Source organism: Tachypleus tridentatus, chromosome 2 (genome assembly GCF_004210375.1).
Source record: "Tachypleus tridentatus isolate NWPU-2018 chromosome 2, ASM421037v1, whole genome shotgun sequence".
Taxonomy (NCBI): Eukaryota; Metazoa; Arthropoda; class Merostomata; order Xiphosura; family Limulidae; genus Tachypleus; species Tachypleus tridentatus.
In genome coordinates, this window is record NC_134826.1 from 127,469,978 (window position 1) to 127,489,008 (window position 19,031).

Consider the following 19,031-nt stretch of genomic DNA (forward strand, 5'->3'; position numbering starts at 1 on the left):
TCATGTAAATAAATTTCCTATTCATGGGAGATGGAGAAAATAAGTTTTAAGTAACTTAGAGTTTGCAGGAAAATCTTTACTGGGTTATCTTGCTTAAAATACTGAAACAAATATAATTGTAAGAATTGATCTAACTTTTGTTTGACCTACTCTCTTAATTAAAACCAGTTTTGTTTTTAATATAGTGTCATAGCTGGTAACCTTAGGTGAAGCCAAAATGAAAGACGAAAATTAAATCTTATATCAACAGTCAGAAACATTTTAGTGACGATGTTTTAATGTTGTTTACTTAACACTGGTTAACCGTCGCATGAATTCAGAGAACAAACATCAACAGTTACCAAAGAACACTATTAATTGGATATTATTATTGAATGCACAGTGTGGTAACTATCTTAACTAGTTTTGATCACACACGCACGCACATACAAACATACATATATATGTATATATTTGGAGGTAGAAGGTAACCGTACATTGCACATGTCAGAAAGTCAAAAAGGATAAATTATAAAAACTTGAATTTTCAGAAAAGTCACACGCCAACATATTTATGGTAGCATCAGATGCAATTATGTTTTCATCCTCGAAGTGCAGTAAAAAATTAAAAACAAAAACAGTCATGTTGGTTCAATAGAAGAAATTATCTTCGAGGTTTTCAAATTAATTTAATTTTCACGTCCTAAAGCTTCAAGGAAAATTTCTTCTCAGAGTTTCAAAGGATTATTTTCAAGTTCTAACTTTGAACTTAGGTTCGGAGGAAAAATTTAAAGTCCAGGCTTTAGAACTTAGACATTAAGGATAAATTTATAGTTTTAGAACATAAACTCTGATCAAAAGCATAAAATCCTCATATTATTTTCATGCAAAGACAGTTAAATTTTATAATTAATAACACCCAGGAATAAGCTCATGCTTGGCGTACGATGTGTATACGAAAATTATTTAACTACTGAAACACTGGTAAAAAAAAGAAAACACATATAGACGAGATTGGATCATTGAACTCCAGCATAGAGTAACATGTTAATCAAACACAGTTCTTTTTTTTTCTTCACATATGCAGCATTAGTAAGTGCAACACTGTAATTATGAGAAATATATATTTTAAAAATACTGTTATTTTGTTATGTAGTTATGCATGAATGAAAGAAATCTACTGGGCAGAGTATGAGGTTGTTGTATTGAGATTTGAAGTATAAAAACATGTAATTACCTTAAATATACTTCTGTACACAATTTATATATATATAAACATCTTGACTTTGTAACTAATCGCCAACCTTGTCTAAAATCTTTAGAGTATTTCCTTGGTCGAACTCTTGATAACTCTACGTTATAAAGTAGTGAATTTTTTAGAATTATGGTATTAAAAGTGTAAAAATCAACTGTTTTATTTCATCGCTATTTCACTTATTTTTCTTTTCCTTGTTGTAAGATTATCAACCCTAATTCCGTGGATTATATAGCGGGCGAACTCGCTCTTCGTGCACAAATCGTATTTAAACTTTAGGCCTAATTGTCGATTTTCGACGATTTTTGGAATTTGTAATGAGGTTTTAATAGTACTGGGTTATTCATACACCAGGAAAAGTAAAAGTTAACTTACTGTGTTTCTTTGCGTATTTGTTTATGGCACTGAAATAATTTTAGTTAAAGTTAATATTAGAAACATCGTGGTTTGGCACACGTATAGAACAATACACGTTAGACCCAATTCAAACTCCTATGGAAGAGAAACTACCACTGTATATTTAGATAGGAATATTGGGTTTCCATGTGAGTTAGCACGCACACACGCTCGGATTGTATGACAAACGTTATTATTATTTTAATTGCGTAGATTTGATAAAACATGGTATACAATCTTGTTTAAAACAAATGTTGTACCATTTGTCAAATTTGTCAAGAGATAACTTTCTCAACTCTGTCTGATACATACGCAAGTTCTGTAAAAAAAAAAAAAAAAAGAGATGTTTCGAGTGTAGATTATATTAAAAAACACAAAAGATACAAACATAATAGTAAAAAATAAAGTGAATTTACAAAACCCGACTAACACACATTTGTTAAAAATTACGTTCCATTAAAGCGGTGACGTTTTGTAATTTAGTATTGTACGGAAACACGTGTTTAGTATCCTGGAAGGCTTGTAAAATCAATATATAGTTATATACAGCCTTTACCTGCATTTAGACCGTCCCAAGTCTGTACAAGTTTTTTAGCGGGCTCAGCAAATTTTATGTAACTTTGGAAAAAATTATACGGAAAGTTGGTAAAAAGAATGCAGCTATAAAGGTGTGAAAAGCCTGTAACACTCAGCACCGACATTTTAGAAATGTTTCGCTAAATTTGAAGTAAATTCAAACAAAACTCGATCGATTTTCTTCTCACATTTGTGGCACAAAAATCAATAAAGGATGCTGGCAACCAAAATACTTCCTTCAGCAATTAAAAACAAGAAAAAATTCAGATGTATATAATTAATAGTATGTTTTAATTATTGGTGTAGTCGTGTACCTAGTATTGTCATCATAATCTACAACCAAATAGTAAAATTAACCGTTAATATTCTGTCATGAGCACAAATTTTCAATCGCAACGTGTTGATGAAATTTAAACATCTGTGTGCTCACTAAAAAGGCACACCTAGACCCTATCATGTCTGGGTGATCTTCAGGGCGCGATGCACTCCTTCGTACCTCCTTGATAGCTCTAAATCTGTGACAAACCAACAAATACACAACGTGAACTTATATAGAATACAAAAGACGAATAAAAATTGTTTCTTTGTTTTTGAATTTCGCGTAAAGCTACACGAGGGCTATCTGTGCTAGCCGTCCATAATTTAGTAGTGTAAGAGTAGAGGGAAGATAGCTAGTCATCACCGCCCATCGCTAACTCTTGGGCTACTCTTCTACCAACGAATAGTGAGATTGACCGTCACATTATAATGCCCCCACGGCTAAATAGGCGAGCATGTTTGGTGCAATGGGGATTCGAATCCGTGATCCTCAGATTACGAGTCCAGTGCCTTAACTACTTGGCCATGCCGGACCATAAAAATAGTTAAAACCAGATTTAATATATCAATGCCATTATTCATTACTAACTTGGGAATTACGTTTACTGAATTTGTGCGTGTGAAACGTTGATTTGTTCTTTATTCACTTTGTTTTCGGCACTATCAGCACGTCCTTTTGCATGTAAAAGCCAGAAATAATGGGAAAGCATCGCACTTGTGCAATGTATCTGTCACTTCGCTACCTGACTTATCTGGACCTACTATACGTAACCTTGATGCGATTTGCATCAGCTGTGATATCATTTTCTTATTGTACACATTTCTACAATGGACTGAGAGGACACTAAAATATCTAAACACGCAAGCAGTCACTGTTCTATTCGTGTTCGAGAGATACAAGACACAGAAATCAGTGAAGTACACCGCAAAACCTTGATAGCCGCTAGCGAATAAAAAAAAAACTACATGTGATTAGCTAACCATTTAATGTAGATAGTGAAATCACAACAAAGTCAAGGGCTTCATCTCTATGGCTGATAACGACGCTAGTTTCCAAGTAGGGCGGACTCTTAACAGTGCTCTATGCCTTTTGAACTCTCTAATCACACTCCCTGGTATCGATGCTTTTACTGTTTCACTCCCCCTATCTTATCAATTGGTCCGCCGCCACGGCTGCCTAGCGGACTCTGGACATCCCGGATGATATAAAAGGCCGAGGAGAGGATGGCACATTCATAACTTAGATAAAGTGAATTAAGCCGCTCTTCACATTGCGGCCATGAAGACCTTACTTTTGGCTATTGCCTTCGTGGCAAGTGCAGTTGCAGGTAAGTTTTTAACATTTTAATCAGAAAAAACAGCAACAAAACCTCAAATAATTACGTCGTATATCCATTTAAATCATAGCATGAACTTTGATGCAAACGTATTTCTTATAAACATATTTTTTTAAAAAAGAACAGTTTATTGGATAAGAGGAACATTTTTGACAGTTTCTTATAAGTAATTGTACAAAGTTGTGAAGTTTTACGTTACTTTAAGTGAAAGTTTCTGTAACTAATAACAAAGTTTTTGTTTTAATTTTTTGTTAATACAAACAAAATTTAATTTTAATCATTTAAAATGAAGAGAATTTCGTATATTACGTCCTGGTACAGGCAATATAGAATTATTTTATAATATCCTAGAATATATATTGTAATAATTTATTTGTAGAATGTATTTATAATTTCATATTAGATTAACTTATGACGGAGTCTTCATTTTCTGATTAAGAAATTAATATATTACTTATATATATTATAGGTATTGGACAAACCTCGCGTTAAACATACGATTTTAACGAACAGAAACAGTTTGACATTCTTTACTTAATGTGCATACACTTTTTCTTGCAGGTGCAGTCTTGTAAGACCAATGATACTTAATATAACTCATCTGTGGTAATCATATATTACATTCGTTCACTGTTAAACTAATTCGTTAAACGTTAAATCACGTAAAATCAACGTAAGTATAATATGAACGTACTTTAAAATGGGTATTACCTTTTGGCCTCAGTAATTTGATGCGCATAATATAAACACAAACAAACACACATTAACTATCATAACTAACTCTTCTATGTTAAGTTCACTGACCGAAGCTTTCTGGTGAGTTCGTTCTCCCTTTCTTTTTCTTTATTTGTTATTTGTGACTCGGGAAACGATGAAATCATATTTCACACAGCTGTTTTGACATCGTTGATTAAAACCCGTTGATTCATATAGAAAAATAACTGATACTACACTTGTCTAGTTGAAAGTGCAGCCACCACTGAGCTGCGTATTTCACTGAACTGTTCACCCTTTGACTACGTAGATTTCGACACGTAGTTATTTGTTAAGCCTTTATAGCGTAAACAAGTTTGAGGAATCTTTCGAAAAGTAATGACATTGTATGTGAAACGTTAAATGAAATCTCATAATCGAATAAATGTTCCTGTTAATAACATGACTTGTATTCTTAGCACTATACTAAATAAGTTATTTATGCTTAAATGTTTAGTAAGTAAAACATCTGTAACATAAAATTAATAATTAGAAATAAAGCGCTAGGAGTGAGGTGGACAAGTATAATATTCAAGAACAGTAGTTTCAGCCTTTCCAATAATTTGAGATACTTCTTTTTATTAAAGGTTATTGAAGAAAGTTTTAACCTTCGAAAATAAGTAATTTTATGTAATCCTTAAAAAAATATATATAAGACAGCTTCAGCTTCCAAAAACTGCGCATTATATTTTTCCGCAGTAGATGGATAACATTGTTTGCAAAGTGTCATTATGAATTTGACATTTGTTGTTTATAATCGTATTATTATAATAGTTTCTGTGCGTCTTCTGATTTCTTATCAATAACCTTTCTTTCTTTTAGTTCCCCTGGATTTTACCAGTGGACAATGTGCTAGGCACTGCACGGGTAAGCACTTAACTTTTATTATATCCTTATCACGGATAAGTTAACCAGTATTTAAAAATTAATTATTGATTTAACTAAAAATTTTTGTGTTCGTATGGTAATATTGATGACTAATACAATTAATACAACTACCATATTAATAGAAATTAGATAAATGTACATTATAAATATAGATTTTATATATCTTTTCACAGCCCATTGTTTAATTATGTTTATCTACCTGTTTCATCACAGAGAGCAGCAAATTTAAGTATGACCTAGGCAGAATTTACACCTATGACTACGAAGCCCTCACAGTAACGACTTTGCGAGGAACATTCAGCGAAGACTCCCAACTATATATCAAGGCCCAAGTTGAGATTGAAGCTTTAACTAAATGTGACCTATCCCTTCAAGTAAGACACAAATTACCTGTAGCATCTGATTTTTGGTTATTTATTTTAACGCCACTGGTTCTGAATAGCTCAAGGTGTTATCAATAAATAGTGAATCTGAAATTTATATCTCTCACTATATAAAAATTTCAGATTCACTATTTATTGATAACACCTTGAACTATTCAGAACCAAACCTTTCCCTAAACTATATTATTGGCGTCAAAAGCTGAAACGTGAGAATATAATAAGTTTGACAATTTTAAATATTTTTACAGTTTAAGAAAAAATAAACACATACGTGCTCCCAGATGACAGTTTAGTTGAAACTTCATTGATTTTGAAATAAGCTATATAAACAGGAAACAAACTGTTTAAATCATTACAAGTTGTAAACTCTTCGATCTCTTCACCAATGTCTCCCGGTTGGACAGCGGTAATTATACCTATTTACAGTTCTAAAATCAAGGGTTAGATTCCCATTGGGGAATAAAGGAGATAGTCCGAAGTGGCTTTGCTATGAGAAAACACATAAATCAGCAGGGTTTTTCCATGTCATGTAACTTTTTAATTTGTCACTATAGATAGACATTCTTGCCCTTCCAGTGGTATCCTCATATTTTGTTTGTTTGTTATTAAACAGAAAGTTACAGAATGAGTTATCTGTATTGTGCACACCACCGGTATCGTTTGTTTGTTTGTTTCTGAATTTCGCGCAAAGCTACAAGAGGGCTGTCTGCACTAACTATCCTTAATTTAGCATTGAGGGAAGACTAGAGGGAAGGCAACTAGTCATCACCACCCACTGCCAACTTTTGAGCTGCTCCTTTACCTACTAATAGTAGGATTGACCGTCACATTATAACGCCCCCACAGCTGAAATGGCGAGTATGTTTGGTGTGACGGGGATTCAAACCCACGACCCTCGGATTACAAGTCGAGCGCCTTAACCACCTGGCCATACCAGGCCCCACCTGTATCAAAAACTCATTTCTAACGTCGTAAACCTTCATATTTACTATTGCGTTACTCGGGTGTATTTGTGGGTGGAGAGACACATTCTTAATAAGAATAACTTTGTCTTAGGAGATTAGCAAGTAAAATGTTTTACAGAAAAGTCCCCTACATAAACATAAAAAAATGCGTTTTTAAAGTACGGTTAAATAATAACCTGGGTGTCACTACAATACTGCTTTTCGGTATTGTACACGTGACACCCTGGTTATTATTTTTAAAACAACATTTGTGGTAGCAGTTAAATTTATGGTGTAATACAAATCTGTTGTATTTTGAAGTAGCCATATGTTAGCCTAAGCTGCCAGCTGATGTGGAGTGTTAGAACAAGTAACGCGGAAGAAATATATATCTTGATTGATAGTAACCGACAGTTATGTCCTCATTATCTGGTTCAAAACAAAATACTTGTCATCTTCGAAAATATACACTATTATCTCTGGGAAACAAAGCTCAGTCCATCGTTCGATTCGATCCATATCGAAATCACGCACTATTCACAAGTGCTCACGAAAAATATCGTTAAACTCGTTTCGTATATGGCAACATTTGATTGGTCACCTGAGCGATAATTTTACAATCGTGACTTGAATCTCTGAACTTGGAACATTCTTAACAACTTTATCTAGGACTTTTAGCTTAGCTAGCGATACTTTGGACCAGAGCAACCACACTCTCACCAAAATACAAGTTTTGCGAAATCTCAGAATCCTTGAAAATACCTCTTATCAATATTTGAAAACCTAAGAACAATTATCTTTGCTCAGCTGTACATTTCAAGAACTTTTCCGTCCTTTCATTGTTACAAATAATATAAAAATATAATTTAAAAAATATAAGTAATTTGAAGAGATCAATCGAAAAATTTTTAGTCTTTACAAAATAGTTTAACAAATATATGACTGTTAGAAGTTAGGTTTTGAATTTCGCGCAAAGCTACACGAGGGCTATCTGTTCTAGCAGTCCCTAATTTAGCACTGTAAGGCTAGAGGGAAGGCAGTTAGTCATTACCACCCACCGCCAACTCTTGGGCTATTCTTTTACCAACGAATAATAGGATTGACTGTCACATTACAACGCTCCCATAGCTGAAAGAGCGAACATGTTTGGTACGACGGGGATTCGAACCCACGACCCTCAGATTACGAGTCGAACACCTTTACCCACCTGGCCATGCTGGGCCTAAGTTAGAAGTTAAAGCGTTTACTTAGTTGTCGTCTCGTAAAACATCCATCGGCGATTAGTGACATAAACTTCACAGATGCTAACGCTAAAATTGAGATTCAATTCCCACGACAGATATAAAACAGATAGAAAAACATGCAACTTTGCATTAAAACAAACAATTCTTTTAAAACTACTAGCAATGTCGTGATTATTTACATTACGAATTAACATATGTTAAACCCCAATATTGTTAAGGCAAAAATATTCCATATGGAGAGATTATAGCTATGTATTTCAATCAATTTTTGTCAGCTCCGACGGGTTAGCTTGGAACAGACCGACCCCAAAAATCCAGCATATCGCCGAGTCGCACCTGAAACTGTGAAGTTCAGGAAAGATCTAGAACGAAACACTCTACGTTTTTCATTCCAAGATGGCCGCATAGAAACCCTGTGCCCCACTGAGAATGAGCCTGCGTGGGTGCTTAACATCAAGAGAGGGGTGCTTTCAATGATCCAGAATTCTATGAATGATCTCTTCACCAATGAGAACACCACAGAGGTAAAGTGTTTAATTATCTTCTAGACCGAAATATTGTATGATAAGTATTTAATGATCTTATAGACCGAAGTCATGTTTAATAAGTATTTAATGATCTTTAGGTCTGAAATCCTGTATAGTAAGTATCTAATCATCTTGTTGACCGAAGTCACGTTTAATAAGTATTTAATTATCTTTAGGTCTGAAATCCTGTATAGTAAGTATCTAATGATCTTGTTGATCGAAGTCGTGTTTAATAAGTATTTAATGATCTTTAGGTCTGAAATCCTGTATAGTAAGTATCTAATGATCTTATTGACCGAAGTCATGTTTAATAAGTATTTAATGATCTTTAGGTCTGAAATCCTGTATAGTAAGTATCTAATGATCTTGTTGACCGAAGTCCTCTATAATAAGTATTTAATAATCTTGTGGACCGAAGTTCTGTATACTAAGTATTTAATGATCTTTAGAACAAAAGTCTTGTATGAAAAGTATTTAATGATCTCTTGGACCAAAGTCCTGTATAACAAGTATTTAATGATCTTTTAGACCAAAATACTGTATAATAAGTATGTAATGATCTATGAGACTAAAGTCCTCCATAATAAGTATTTAATGATCTTTAGAACTGAAGTCCTGTATAAAAAGTATTTAATGATCTTTTGGACCAAAGTCTTGTATAATAAGTATTTAATGATTTTGGACTAAAGTCTTGTATAATATGTATTTAATGACCTTTTTGACCTTATAATCTATTACGTATACTTTAGATGATAGCAACATAATAGCTTTGTGCGAAATTACACAAAACACATTACGAAGTTGGCGATTTTTTGATATGATTTTAAATGGCGATGCGGTTTTTGAAAAACAAAATACACGTTTATAGCTTTAACATTTTTTTTATTTTAGCTGTATGTATTTTTTTCACCAACGTTTGTATAATTAAGGTAACAAATTATTTATTCTCTATTAAGGAGATTTTAGCCTTTGGGCCCAAAAATTGGTTTACAAAGTAAAAACTTTCAATTAAATTATCAAAAGAAGCTGTTCTGTTACATAATGCTGTGAATTATCTTTTTTTACATTTTTCTGCAGCTTTAGTCCCAGTCTCTTTGTTCAGAATACAGTAACAGATATTACTAATGAAATATATATATATAAAGTTTAGAATATCATAATCCATCTTAAAGGCGTTATATTTTAGGTTAGTCACTCTTAATTGGGATATGTTTATAAGGACATATCACAGATAATTATAAACTGAACCGAAAAAGAATTAGGGTTGTTTATTTATAATATCGATCGTACGAAAGGGTTTCTTTTAAGTGGCTGAAATCTTTAATGGAACAATCTGTGAGTATTTATTTAAAGGTGAAAACTTGCATTAAATCACATTATAAAAGAAATAAAAATAAACACATTTCGTTTTTTTTTTTTATATAGACCGATGTGGCAGGTAAGTGCAGAGTGGAGTACATGTATACGGGCCGTGGATGGTCGACGGTCAACGTAAAGAAATACAAGAACCTGGCTACTTGTAGCAGTCGTGGAAACAGCGAGAGTGCGGTACAGACAAGTCCTTTCAGTTCAGATATGGTACGCTTTCCTAGTCTGTCGTTATAAATGTGAAATTATGAGTGTTGCTATATTAAGAAATTGATGGGTTTATAGTATCATAAACCATAAGTGGTTCTATCGATTAAAGAAAACAAACGTGCAATGTTATTTGAGTAATGTATTTTATAACGAAAAATATTTACGTACGTATTGTTACAAGTACATGAAATACAATGTAAAAGGTAAATGTGTGTAAAAGATGATCATGTTGTTGAAGTATATGATGGCACATGTACCTGTGAGTATATATGCCCATACTGAGTGTGGGCAAGGTAACTTTCAAATATATATACTACATTTCTTTTCCTCCTATCACCGAACGTTTATACCAATATTTATTAAGAGTAAACTTCATTTTGTAAGAACTTTGCAAATCCATAGAAATAATTAAATTTATAATAATATATCGTGACGTGCATATACATACTTATAACTAAATGCGATTCTTTCTATAATGACAATAAGTATATACATATACATTTCAATATAGCCAGGAAAATCGCTTCCTTTACTGAGAGGTACTCAGGAGTGTGAACAATCCTTCCGTAACAACAGAGTGGACTCTGTGCAATGTACAGAATCACATATCTTCAAGCCTTTCTCCCGCCATGAAAAAGACGCCATTACAAAATCCGTCCAGAAACTTACTTTCAACACCGAACGCCAGGGGTCCTTCACTGGCAATGGTAACATTTATATATAAATTAATATATTAAACAATGAAAATGCCATACAGGTATTTTTAAGGTTTAACTTTGCAGTCCAAAAACTAATTTTCTCGATAACTATCGCATTTTAAGACTTATTTTACACACTCTTACAAGACGAAACTTCTCTCTTCCGAAACAGCCGTGATTATTTAATGCATTTATTATTAACGTATATTTACTATATTTTTGGCCATTACACAGTGAATTTAAAATTATTATTTTTTTCACACTGCATTTCATGTAATTTATAATGTACCATACACACATATATACATATAAGTTTCCCAGAGAGACAGCCATAAGTCTTCGGATTCACGTTGCTAAAATCAGGGGTTCGATTTCTCTCAGTGGAAACATCAAATAGCTCAATGTGGTTTGCTATAATAACACACACACATTTAAATATTTTCACCTTTTGTTATGTATATCATAGATAGTTTGTAATTAATTTTACTGGACAAGAAAACTAATGAGTTTTATAAGTCTTATTTATCAGTAATTAAGTAGAAATAACACTCAACCATTAGATTGTAATGTCTGGCAAGTCTGGCCAACTTTGTTCTTGTTTATTTGTCAGACTACCGACCTACCCGTCATGATCTGTTATTCGACCACAGCTACTCTGAGCCAACAAATCAGTTGAAAGAACGAGAAGCAGTGCAAGTGATGTTAGAACTATGTGAGGCCGCTAAGAACGACATTCGTCCATCTGTTCCTGCCAAATTTTCTCGCTTGGTGTACAAACTCCGAGAACTGGATTATCAATCGCTTTATTCCATCTACAAGCGTGCAGACAGTATTTGTCAAGGAAACAAGAATGCAAGGTAACTTTTAAACATATTACTGAGCACAATATCAATGAATGAATTGGAAATAAATTCGTTAAGGTTTTCATATGGTAAACAAACTAATGCTACAATTTTTAAGAAAAACCTGTCAAACTAATTTGTTGTAGTGGTCTAGGTCTCGGTCAGGTTAGTGGCATGATGAGTACTGAGTGTGGACAAATTTCCAAGCAAGAAGAAGCTAAACACTACATTGAGAATAGAGTAAATACCTCAGTCCTCGACCACATCAATGTTGTTTGCTAAAATGAGACATGATTCATCGTTAAAATATCTACAGAAAAGCAGACGTTTGGTTAATGCTAAAAACCTAAGATCGTGTTAAGTGTAGTAATTCAAAAGTGGTTTGGTTTGTTTTGAATTTCGCGCAGTGTAAGACAAGAGGGAAGGCAGCTAGTCATCACCATCCACCGCCAACTCTTGGGTTTTTCTTTTACCAACCAATAGTGGGATTGACTGTACATTATAACGCCCCACGGCTGAAAGGGCAAGTGTGTTTGGTGTGACGAGAATTCGAACCTGCGGCCATCGAATTATGAGTCGAGTGCCTTAACCACATGGCCTTCAAAACTGAGGATTCGAATACATATGTATTGCAAGCTCGTTAGTGGAGAACCAGAATGATAAAACATTTTATGTTTTTTAAAAAAATATTAAGTAATTTCTGTTATAACATTTTTGTCTCATAAATTGAGAAAAAAAAAGCAGTTGAAACCTTGAATTGAACATTGGTTTGTTTCGTTTTACAGGTGAAGTAGCTTCAAAACAATTTTCACACACAACATTAGAATTACATGTCATGAGATATCCATGTTTATTGGTCTCAAAATACAAAAAATGTCTTTCGTGAAATGGAATCCATTTTGTAGGAAAGATATTTCATAATAACCATATACAACTCTAAACACGAATATCCATAATATTTTACTGTATTCTGAAAATTAAGTTGTAAACTAACTAGAAATAAATATCGAATTTTTTCATCACCTGAAATTATTTCGAGTATTTTCTTAACACAAATATTTATGATTTATCATCAGGCAGTTCGTTGTTGACGCTATTCCCGCGGTTGGTTCCACAGCCTCTGTTCGTTTAATCAAAGAACTCGTCACCAAGAAGGAGGTTTCCGACTCTGAAGCTAATATGTGGCTATCTTCACTGACATTTTTGCAAAACCCAACAGCTGAAATGATTGGAGAGCTTGTTGTAAGTTTCCCTTTTACACAACATGTTTTTGTTGTTGTTGATTTTTCATGAGTGATAATCTTTGTATCTTTCCTTGATCTTTCATATCTAATGTCACAAATAATTGACAGAACATTTTTTCTGTTTGCCCAGAAATATATGCTTACAACTTAAATCATTATTAAGACAAGTCGTGCAATTGTTGTATACAAACTTAAAATTAGCAGAATTAATAGTAGCTATTATCATATAAAGTGTGAAACACGTAGTATGTGTTACGTAATAGTCATTTCTTTTGCTCTTTTAGGATATAATAGATGGAAGCTATGGCCAAGCCATCCTGGGTGTTTCTTCTCTCGCTCACACTTTCTGTCGATCTCATGAAGACTGTGGCAGTGTACCAGAAATGAAGCGCTTGGTGCGACGTCTAGTTGCTAATCTTGGAAATAAATGCCTTGCTCAAGATTCCAAAACGGTAAGTTTAATTTTCGCAAAGACAATGGTTAATACAGAATCATTTCGAGAGCATCGAGAGTGGATATGTTTCTCAGTATAACTGGCACGCTTGAGAAGGATAATGGATAGATTTTAAAGGATATTTTTCTGAATAATACTGACAACTGTTTCATTGTCGACGGACAAAATGGCTCACTGGCTTCACGTTTTGGACTTTTAGTCGGATAGTTCCCATTTCGAGGCTGGTCCTTGCCATGTTATTGAGTCCTTCAACCAGACACATTTCCCCACTTGTTAAAATCTACACACCTGTATGGTGGATACCAACTGTTATCTGGCGGTCATCATGCGAAGGACTGGCATCCCGCCCAGGGTGATGGGTTACCATTCTCATTCACTTGTGTCACTTGAAGCCGGGATCCAATAATAACAGACCTATATGCTTGGCAAAGACTTAAATTTTTACCTTTTAACTTTTATACAAACAAAGTGAATTTTAGTTATTTTATTTGTTAATACATCAGTCCAGATTGCTAAATATTTAAATATTTTATTGAATACAGGTCCTGTTGTCCTTGAAAGCTATCGGAAATATTGGAGTGGATGAAGATGTGGTGGACATCCTTCATGATTGCTACTCTAATCCTCAGCTAGACATAGAAACCAGACTTGCCGCTATCAAGGCTTTCCGCCGTTTCTCATGTAGTATCTCGGTAAGTTGTTACACTAAGGGTTTCTGTGTTGTATCTATATTTATTATCAGTGTTCCTGTAGTATCTCGGTAAGTTGTTACGCTAAGGGTTTCTGTGTTGTATCTATATTTATTATCAGTGTTCCTGTAGTATCTCGGTAAGTTGTTACACTAAGGGTTTCTGTGTTGTATCTATATTTATTATCAATGTTCCTCTAGTATCTCGGTAAGTTGTTACACTAAGGGTTTCTATGTTGTATCTATATTTATTATCAGTGTTCCTGTAGCGTAACTATTTCATTTCAGAGAAAAACAGTCGTTATAACAGTTTACAGACTGGAAGATTATAACTTACATTAGAACCAGCATGCCTATAATTTATGCGATTTTGATTTAAAAATCATCATATGTTTTCGAAACATTTTATTAATAGCTCGAGTTTATACGTTTACAAAAATATACGTACAGAATTTATGCAAGCCACAAATTTTGAAAACCTCATCAAAACGCAAGGTTAAATGAAGACAGAAATAATCATTAAACGAGTCTTAAATGCTCACTTCTTTGCAACCTCGACTTATAAATGATGACTATATTCATAAGAAAATAATTATTTTATCTTACGACTTCAAAGTTGGTTTAATATTTCCTTTTTAGCGAGAAAACCTTCTGAAAATTTACACCAACTACAATGAAAACACCGAGTTACGTATTGCTGCTTACATGAATGTCATGCGTTGTCCTGACTTACGAGTCATCAATATCATTAAGGAGACGCTGGAGAAAGAAGTGGTTAACCAAGGTGAGTCCATTCAAAGATAGAAATTAAAATACTAGGGGTAGAGCGTAAATATTTAAATGATTATTTTAATATTTACCAAGGGTCATTGAGATATATACTTATTATTAGTCTTATATGTAATTTTGTAATGACTGAGTCTTGTGTTCACTTTGGTATTTTTTTAACATTATAGTTGGTTCTTTCGTTTGGACACATCTGACCAGCATTCAAGAAACCTCCAACCCCATCAAACAGGACATCAAAGATATCCTCTTCAATGTTTATCTTATGAACAAATTCAACACAGATATCCGTAAATTCTCTCGCTACTTTGAAGGCTCTTTCTTCATGGACTCCATTAACAGTGGGGTTCACGTAGATGGTGACGTCATCTTCACCCCAGAGTCATACCTCCCCCGTTCAGGAATGTTGAACTTGACTATTGACTTGTTTGGAAACAGTTTGAATCTCTTTGAGGTAACACCAACATACCTAACTACAATAAATATTTAACAGTTTAACTAAATATAATTTTATTTTTTATTTACAGCCAAGTATAATTCATATAATAAATTTAGTTTTTACATTTTTAACCCATGCCATAGTTTGCGAATGTAAAAGTTGTTCATGTACTCATAGAAAGCCAATGATATCACACGAAAGCTAATTTGTGTGTATGTTTATGTCGTAATCAAATCTAGACTCAATGTGAAAAAATATTATTTAACAACTTTTGTAGGGCTAAGTGTGAATTGGCGGTTAGTGTGCCTGACAATGAACTCGAGAGTCCGCGGTTAGCTTCCTATTGGTGCAAAATCGCACTCTGCACTATTTGATTACAGTAGCCTAAGAGAAGACGGCGGGTGATGTTAACTAGCTGCCTTCACTTCATTCTGTGGACAGCTGGTGTAATCCTTCTGAAGCTTTATGCAAATATTTGAAATAAAAATCAAACAACATCTGACTATTAACATTGAATGTATAAACAAATAACTTCAAGTTACTGGTTCCCCGCTCGTACAGCGGTAATTCTAAGGAATTCCAACGCTAAAATCAATGGTTTGATTCTCCTCGGTGGACTCAGCAGGTAGCCTGATGTGGCTTTGTTATAAGTAAATACACATACACAATTTTAGTACAAGTAACCTAATGATCCTAACTTTACGTGAAATAACGACGACTTTTTCACTCTTTTATGATCTAAAATGTTTAATTCACTATAATTTGTATTCTTAAATGTTTCTTAAATAACGATCTTATTTTTCTTTAATTTGATCACATATCCCTTCTTACAATTTCAGATTGGTGGCCGTATGCAAGGTATGGAAGAACTAGTTGAACGATTCTTCGGCCCTGAGGGTTACTTTCCCCAGAAAACTGTAGACAAGATGCTTAAGAAATTCCGAGAAAAGAGGTCCATCAAAGACAACAAGATCGATGAATTGGAAGCTGTGGTAAGATTTACGATAGTTTATACAAATATACAGATAACCTAGTGCTGTTGTTTTTGTAGCCTATACCGTAATTTTTGAACGACTTCATACAATATGTTTAATATGTTGACAAAGACTCAAAGTGAGATGCTATTGAATTATTTATTTCTACTAACCTGGATCTGAAACAACTCTGAATTGTACAGTTGTTATTATTATGTGAAGTATGAAGCTACGCTCGAAACTATACATGTGAAACGGTGTACGTATAACTTCCACAGACCTACATAAATATATAGTTTTGTTTAGGTTCTACAACTTGATATAATTTCTTTAATAGAACTGAAAATTTGAAAGCAACGATAGACCAATAAAAAGTAATCATTGATTATATGATTATTCTTTATATTAAACGGTACCGTGAATTTTAACCCTTAGAACTATAGTTTGAATTTCTATGTAATGGAAACAGGTAAAAAAAGATTGAACACTTATTGCTTCACATTACCAAATGAAAATTTGGCGTTCTTCGAAGAAATAATGTGCAAATTCTTTGTTTTTTCAGTACAATGCCAATTCGCAATTTCACAAAGACGTTTCTGGCTCTATCTACATGAAAATGTTTGGAAACGAGCTCTTTTATTCTCGTTTGGAAGAACTAGGAACTTTATCCCAAAAAGAGGGGCTCCTGGACATGGTTCTTAGGCTTGCAAAAGAACAAGACGTAGAGCTTACCAAGAGCTTCATGTTCTTAGACACAACCTACACAATCCCAACCAGCAGTGGTCTACCACTTCGGTTAGCTGTCAACGGAACTGCCACAGTTGGACTCAAAATGGGTGGCAGGTTTGATGTTCGTTCGTTTAGACTTGTGGACATACGCGGCCATCTTCAGCCAAGGTACGCTTGATTTAAGAATGATCAGAAAGTATAGTATGCTGAAGCCAGTTATTCTGTCTTTTTTATTCAACTGTAATTAATGTTAATCAGGGTCGAAGATTGTATTGGGTTTGCATTTTAACTCAGTCCCTTACTTGTAAGCATAAAACTATGTGTAAAAAAAAGTATCCTCAGACTTGCGGATTGGAAATGAACCTATTTGAATGCTTGAACTTAACACAAACAGGAGGTTTTTACTCTGGCAAAAGTATTGTAAAATGCAATTTCAAAAGTCAGTTTATTTTCTCAGGTTAAATAATACTATGAATTTTAACCCTTGTATATACATCCTTAAGTTCAATGTGGTAAAATACATAAATAAAATGAGTATTTAATGAGTTGCTCATTGTGAACATGAAACACAGAAGTGTTTACTCACTTGTACTTTCATTTTACAGCGGTGCTGTCGAACTCTCCACTCTGATGACAGTCGATGCTAATGTAGCCCAGTCAGGACTTAAGGTGGCTGCTGTACTTCATTCTTCCACAGTTATGGATGGCTTGGTAGAAGTCAAAGATGGCAAGGTACTTCGCGTACAGGTGAACATGCCTCGTGACAACATCGAGATTGTAGATATCCAGTAAGTAATGTATTGCGTCAAAATTTGTTTTAGTCTCTCATTGTTTTCTGAGAAAAACAAAGCAAACATATATGGGAGTGAAGCTTTAAAATTATAGAATATTTAGTATTTAATATCACCATCCAATCAGGTCCAGACTAGTTAGTTTAAATAGATAATCAGATTGGGGAAAACAGTTACTCCAGTGAATAGATACTTTTGTGTAAGATGAATGAAAATTGATTGTGCGTTCTATGGTTTTGGTTATTCTTCTTTCCAAATATATGAAATGATAAAAGATAAAAGACAGATTCATTTTAAACATTTTGGTATTTACCAGGAGCAAAATCTATTTGGTACATGGCGATGAAGAACAAGAAGCAAGAGGGAAGCAAGAAGATCGAGCTGAAGTCAGCAAGTGTACCAGTAAATATCTTGGCCGAATGCTTGGAATGGAACTGTGTGGAGAAATGAGTTTTCCTGTTCCACGTGGAAGAAGGGGTGACGCTCCACTCTTTCCTTTCAGCGGACCAGCCTCCATTAAACTGTCTCTTCGCAAGGCAGACCCTACTCTAACAAGTTACAACTTCGAAGCAAGTCTAAGAAACGATGAGGTGATTTCATTTCCTTGCCACGATATCTAAGTTTCTTGTATTGTAATTTAATTTTTAATCGTATTTATTTATTCCCTAACAAAATAATATTGAAGTTTGATTACTTTTTAATTGTGGCCACGTCTTTAGCGAAATATAATCTTATAAAATAATATAACAAGTGAATAATTGTTATATGGTGAGTAACTGAAACTGTGTTATTTACAAATATTCGACACAAGTTCTTTTTTACACTTTTGTATAGAAAACCTTGCTGGTTGGTATTAAACCTAAAGTGCGAAATTTGAAATATTTTTATTTTCTCATAGGTGGGCAGGGATGAATATATTCGCCGAGCTGTTGTGTCTTTCAATACACCTCAGTCTTCTATTGATCGCGAAATGACCCTTGACATTCAACTCAATCAGCAAGAGAAGTCTTTTGACTTTAAACTAAGAAGTCCCTTCAAGAAATTTGGAGTAAATGGTAGGAAATTATAATGATTAATATTTGTTTGCAGAATTTGCCTTTAGTTAAGACTTAAATCACTGCACGTTTGTTATAAGTGTATTTGAAACGACTGGATCTTAAAAACTCTAACACTCTAGATAGATGAACCTGTCTCCTTCAGGAGCACAA

The 19,031-nt window shown here is 33.9% G+C and overlaps 1 protein-coding gene across 1 annotated transcript in view; it reads left to right on the top strand.

Annotated features, from left to right (window-relative positions):
- The first annotated feature begins 3,702 nt into the window (after nucleotides 1–3,702).
- LOC143245065 (uncharacterized) overlaps nucleotides 3,703–19,031 on the top strand; it is a 32,467-nt gene continuing 17,138 nt past the window's right edge. The window contains 17 exon segments of the mRNA XM_076490869.1: nucleotides 3,703–3,852; nucleotides 5,437–5,481; nucleotides 5,716–5,876; nucleotides 8,349–8,597; nucleotides 10,026–10,178; nucleotides 10,690–10,885; nucleotides 11,487–11,733; nucleotides 12,795–12,960; nucleotides 13,247–13,414; nucleotides 13,959–14,108; nucleotides 14,744–14,888; nucleotides 15,061–15,344; nucleotides 16,169–16,321; nucleotides 16,866–17,200; nucleotides 17,638–17,820; nucleotides 18,140–18,413; nucleotides 18,722–18,878. Coding sequence (XP_076346984.1) covers nucleotides 3,804–3,852; nucleotides 5,437–5,481; nucleotides 5,716–5,876; nucleotides 8,349–8,597; nucleotides 10,026–10,178; nucleotides 10,690–10,885; nucleotides 11,487–11,733; nucleotides 12,795–12,960; nucleotides 13,247–13,414; nucleotides 13,959–14,108; nucleotides 14,744–14,888; nucleotides 15,061–15,344; nucleotides 16,169–16,321; nucleotides 16,866–17,200; nucleotides 17,638–17,820; nucleotides 18,140–18,413; nucleotides 18,722–18,878 — 3,115 coding nt within the window. The 5' untranslated portion in view covers nucleotides 3,703–3,803.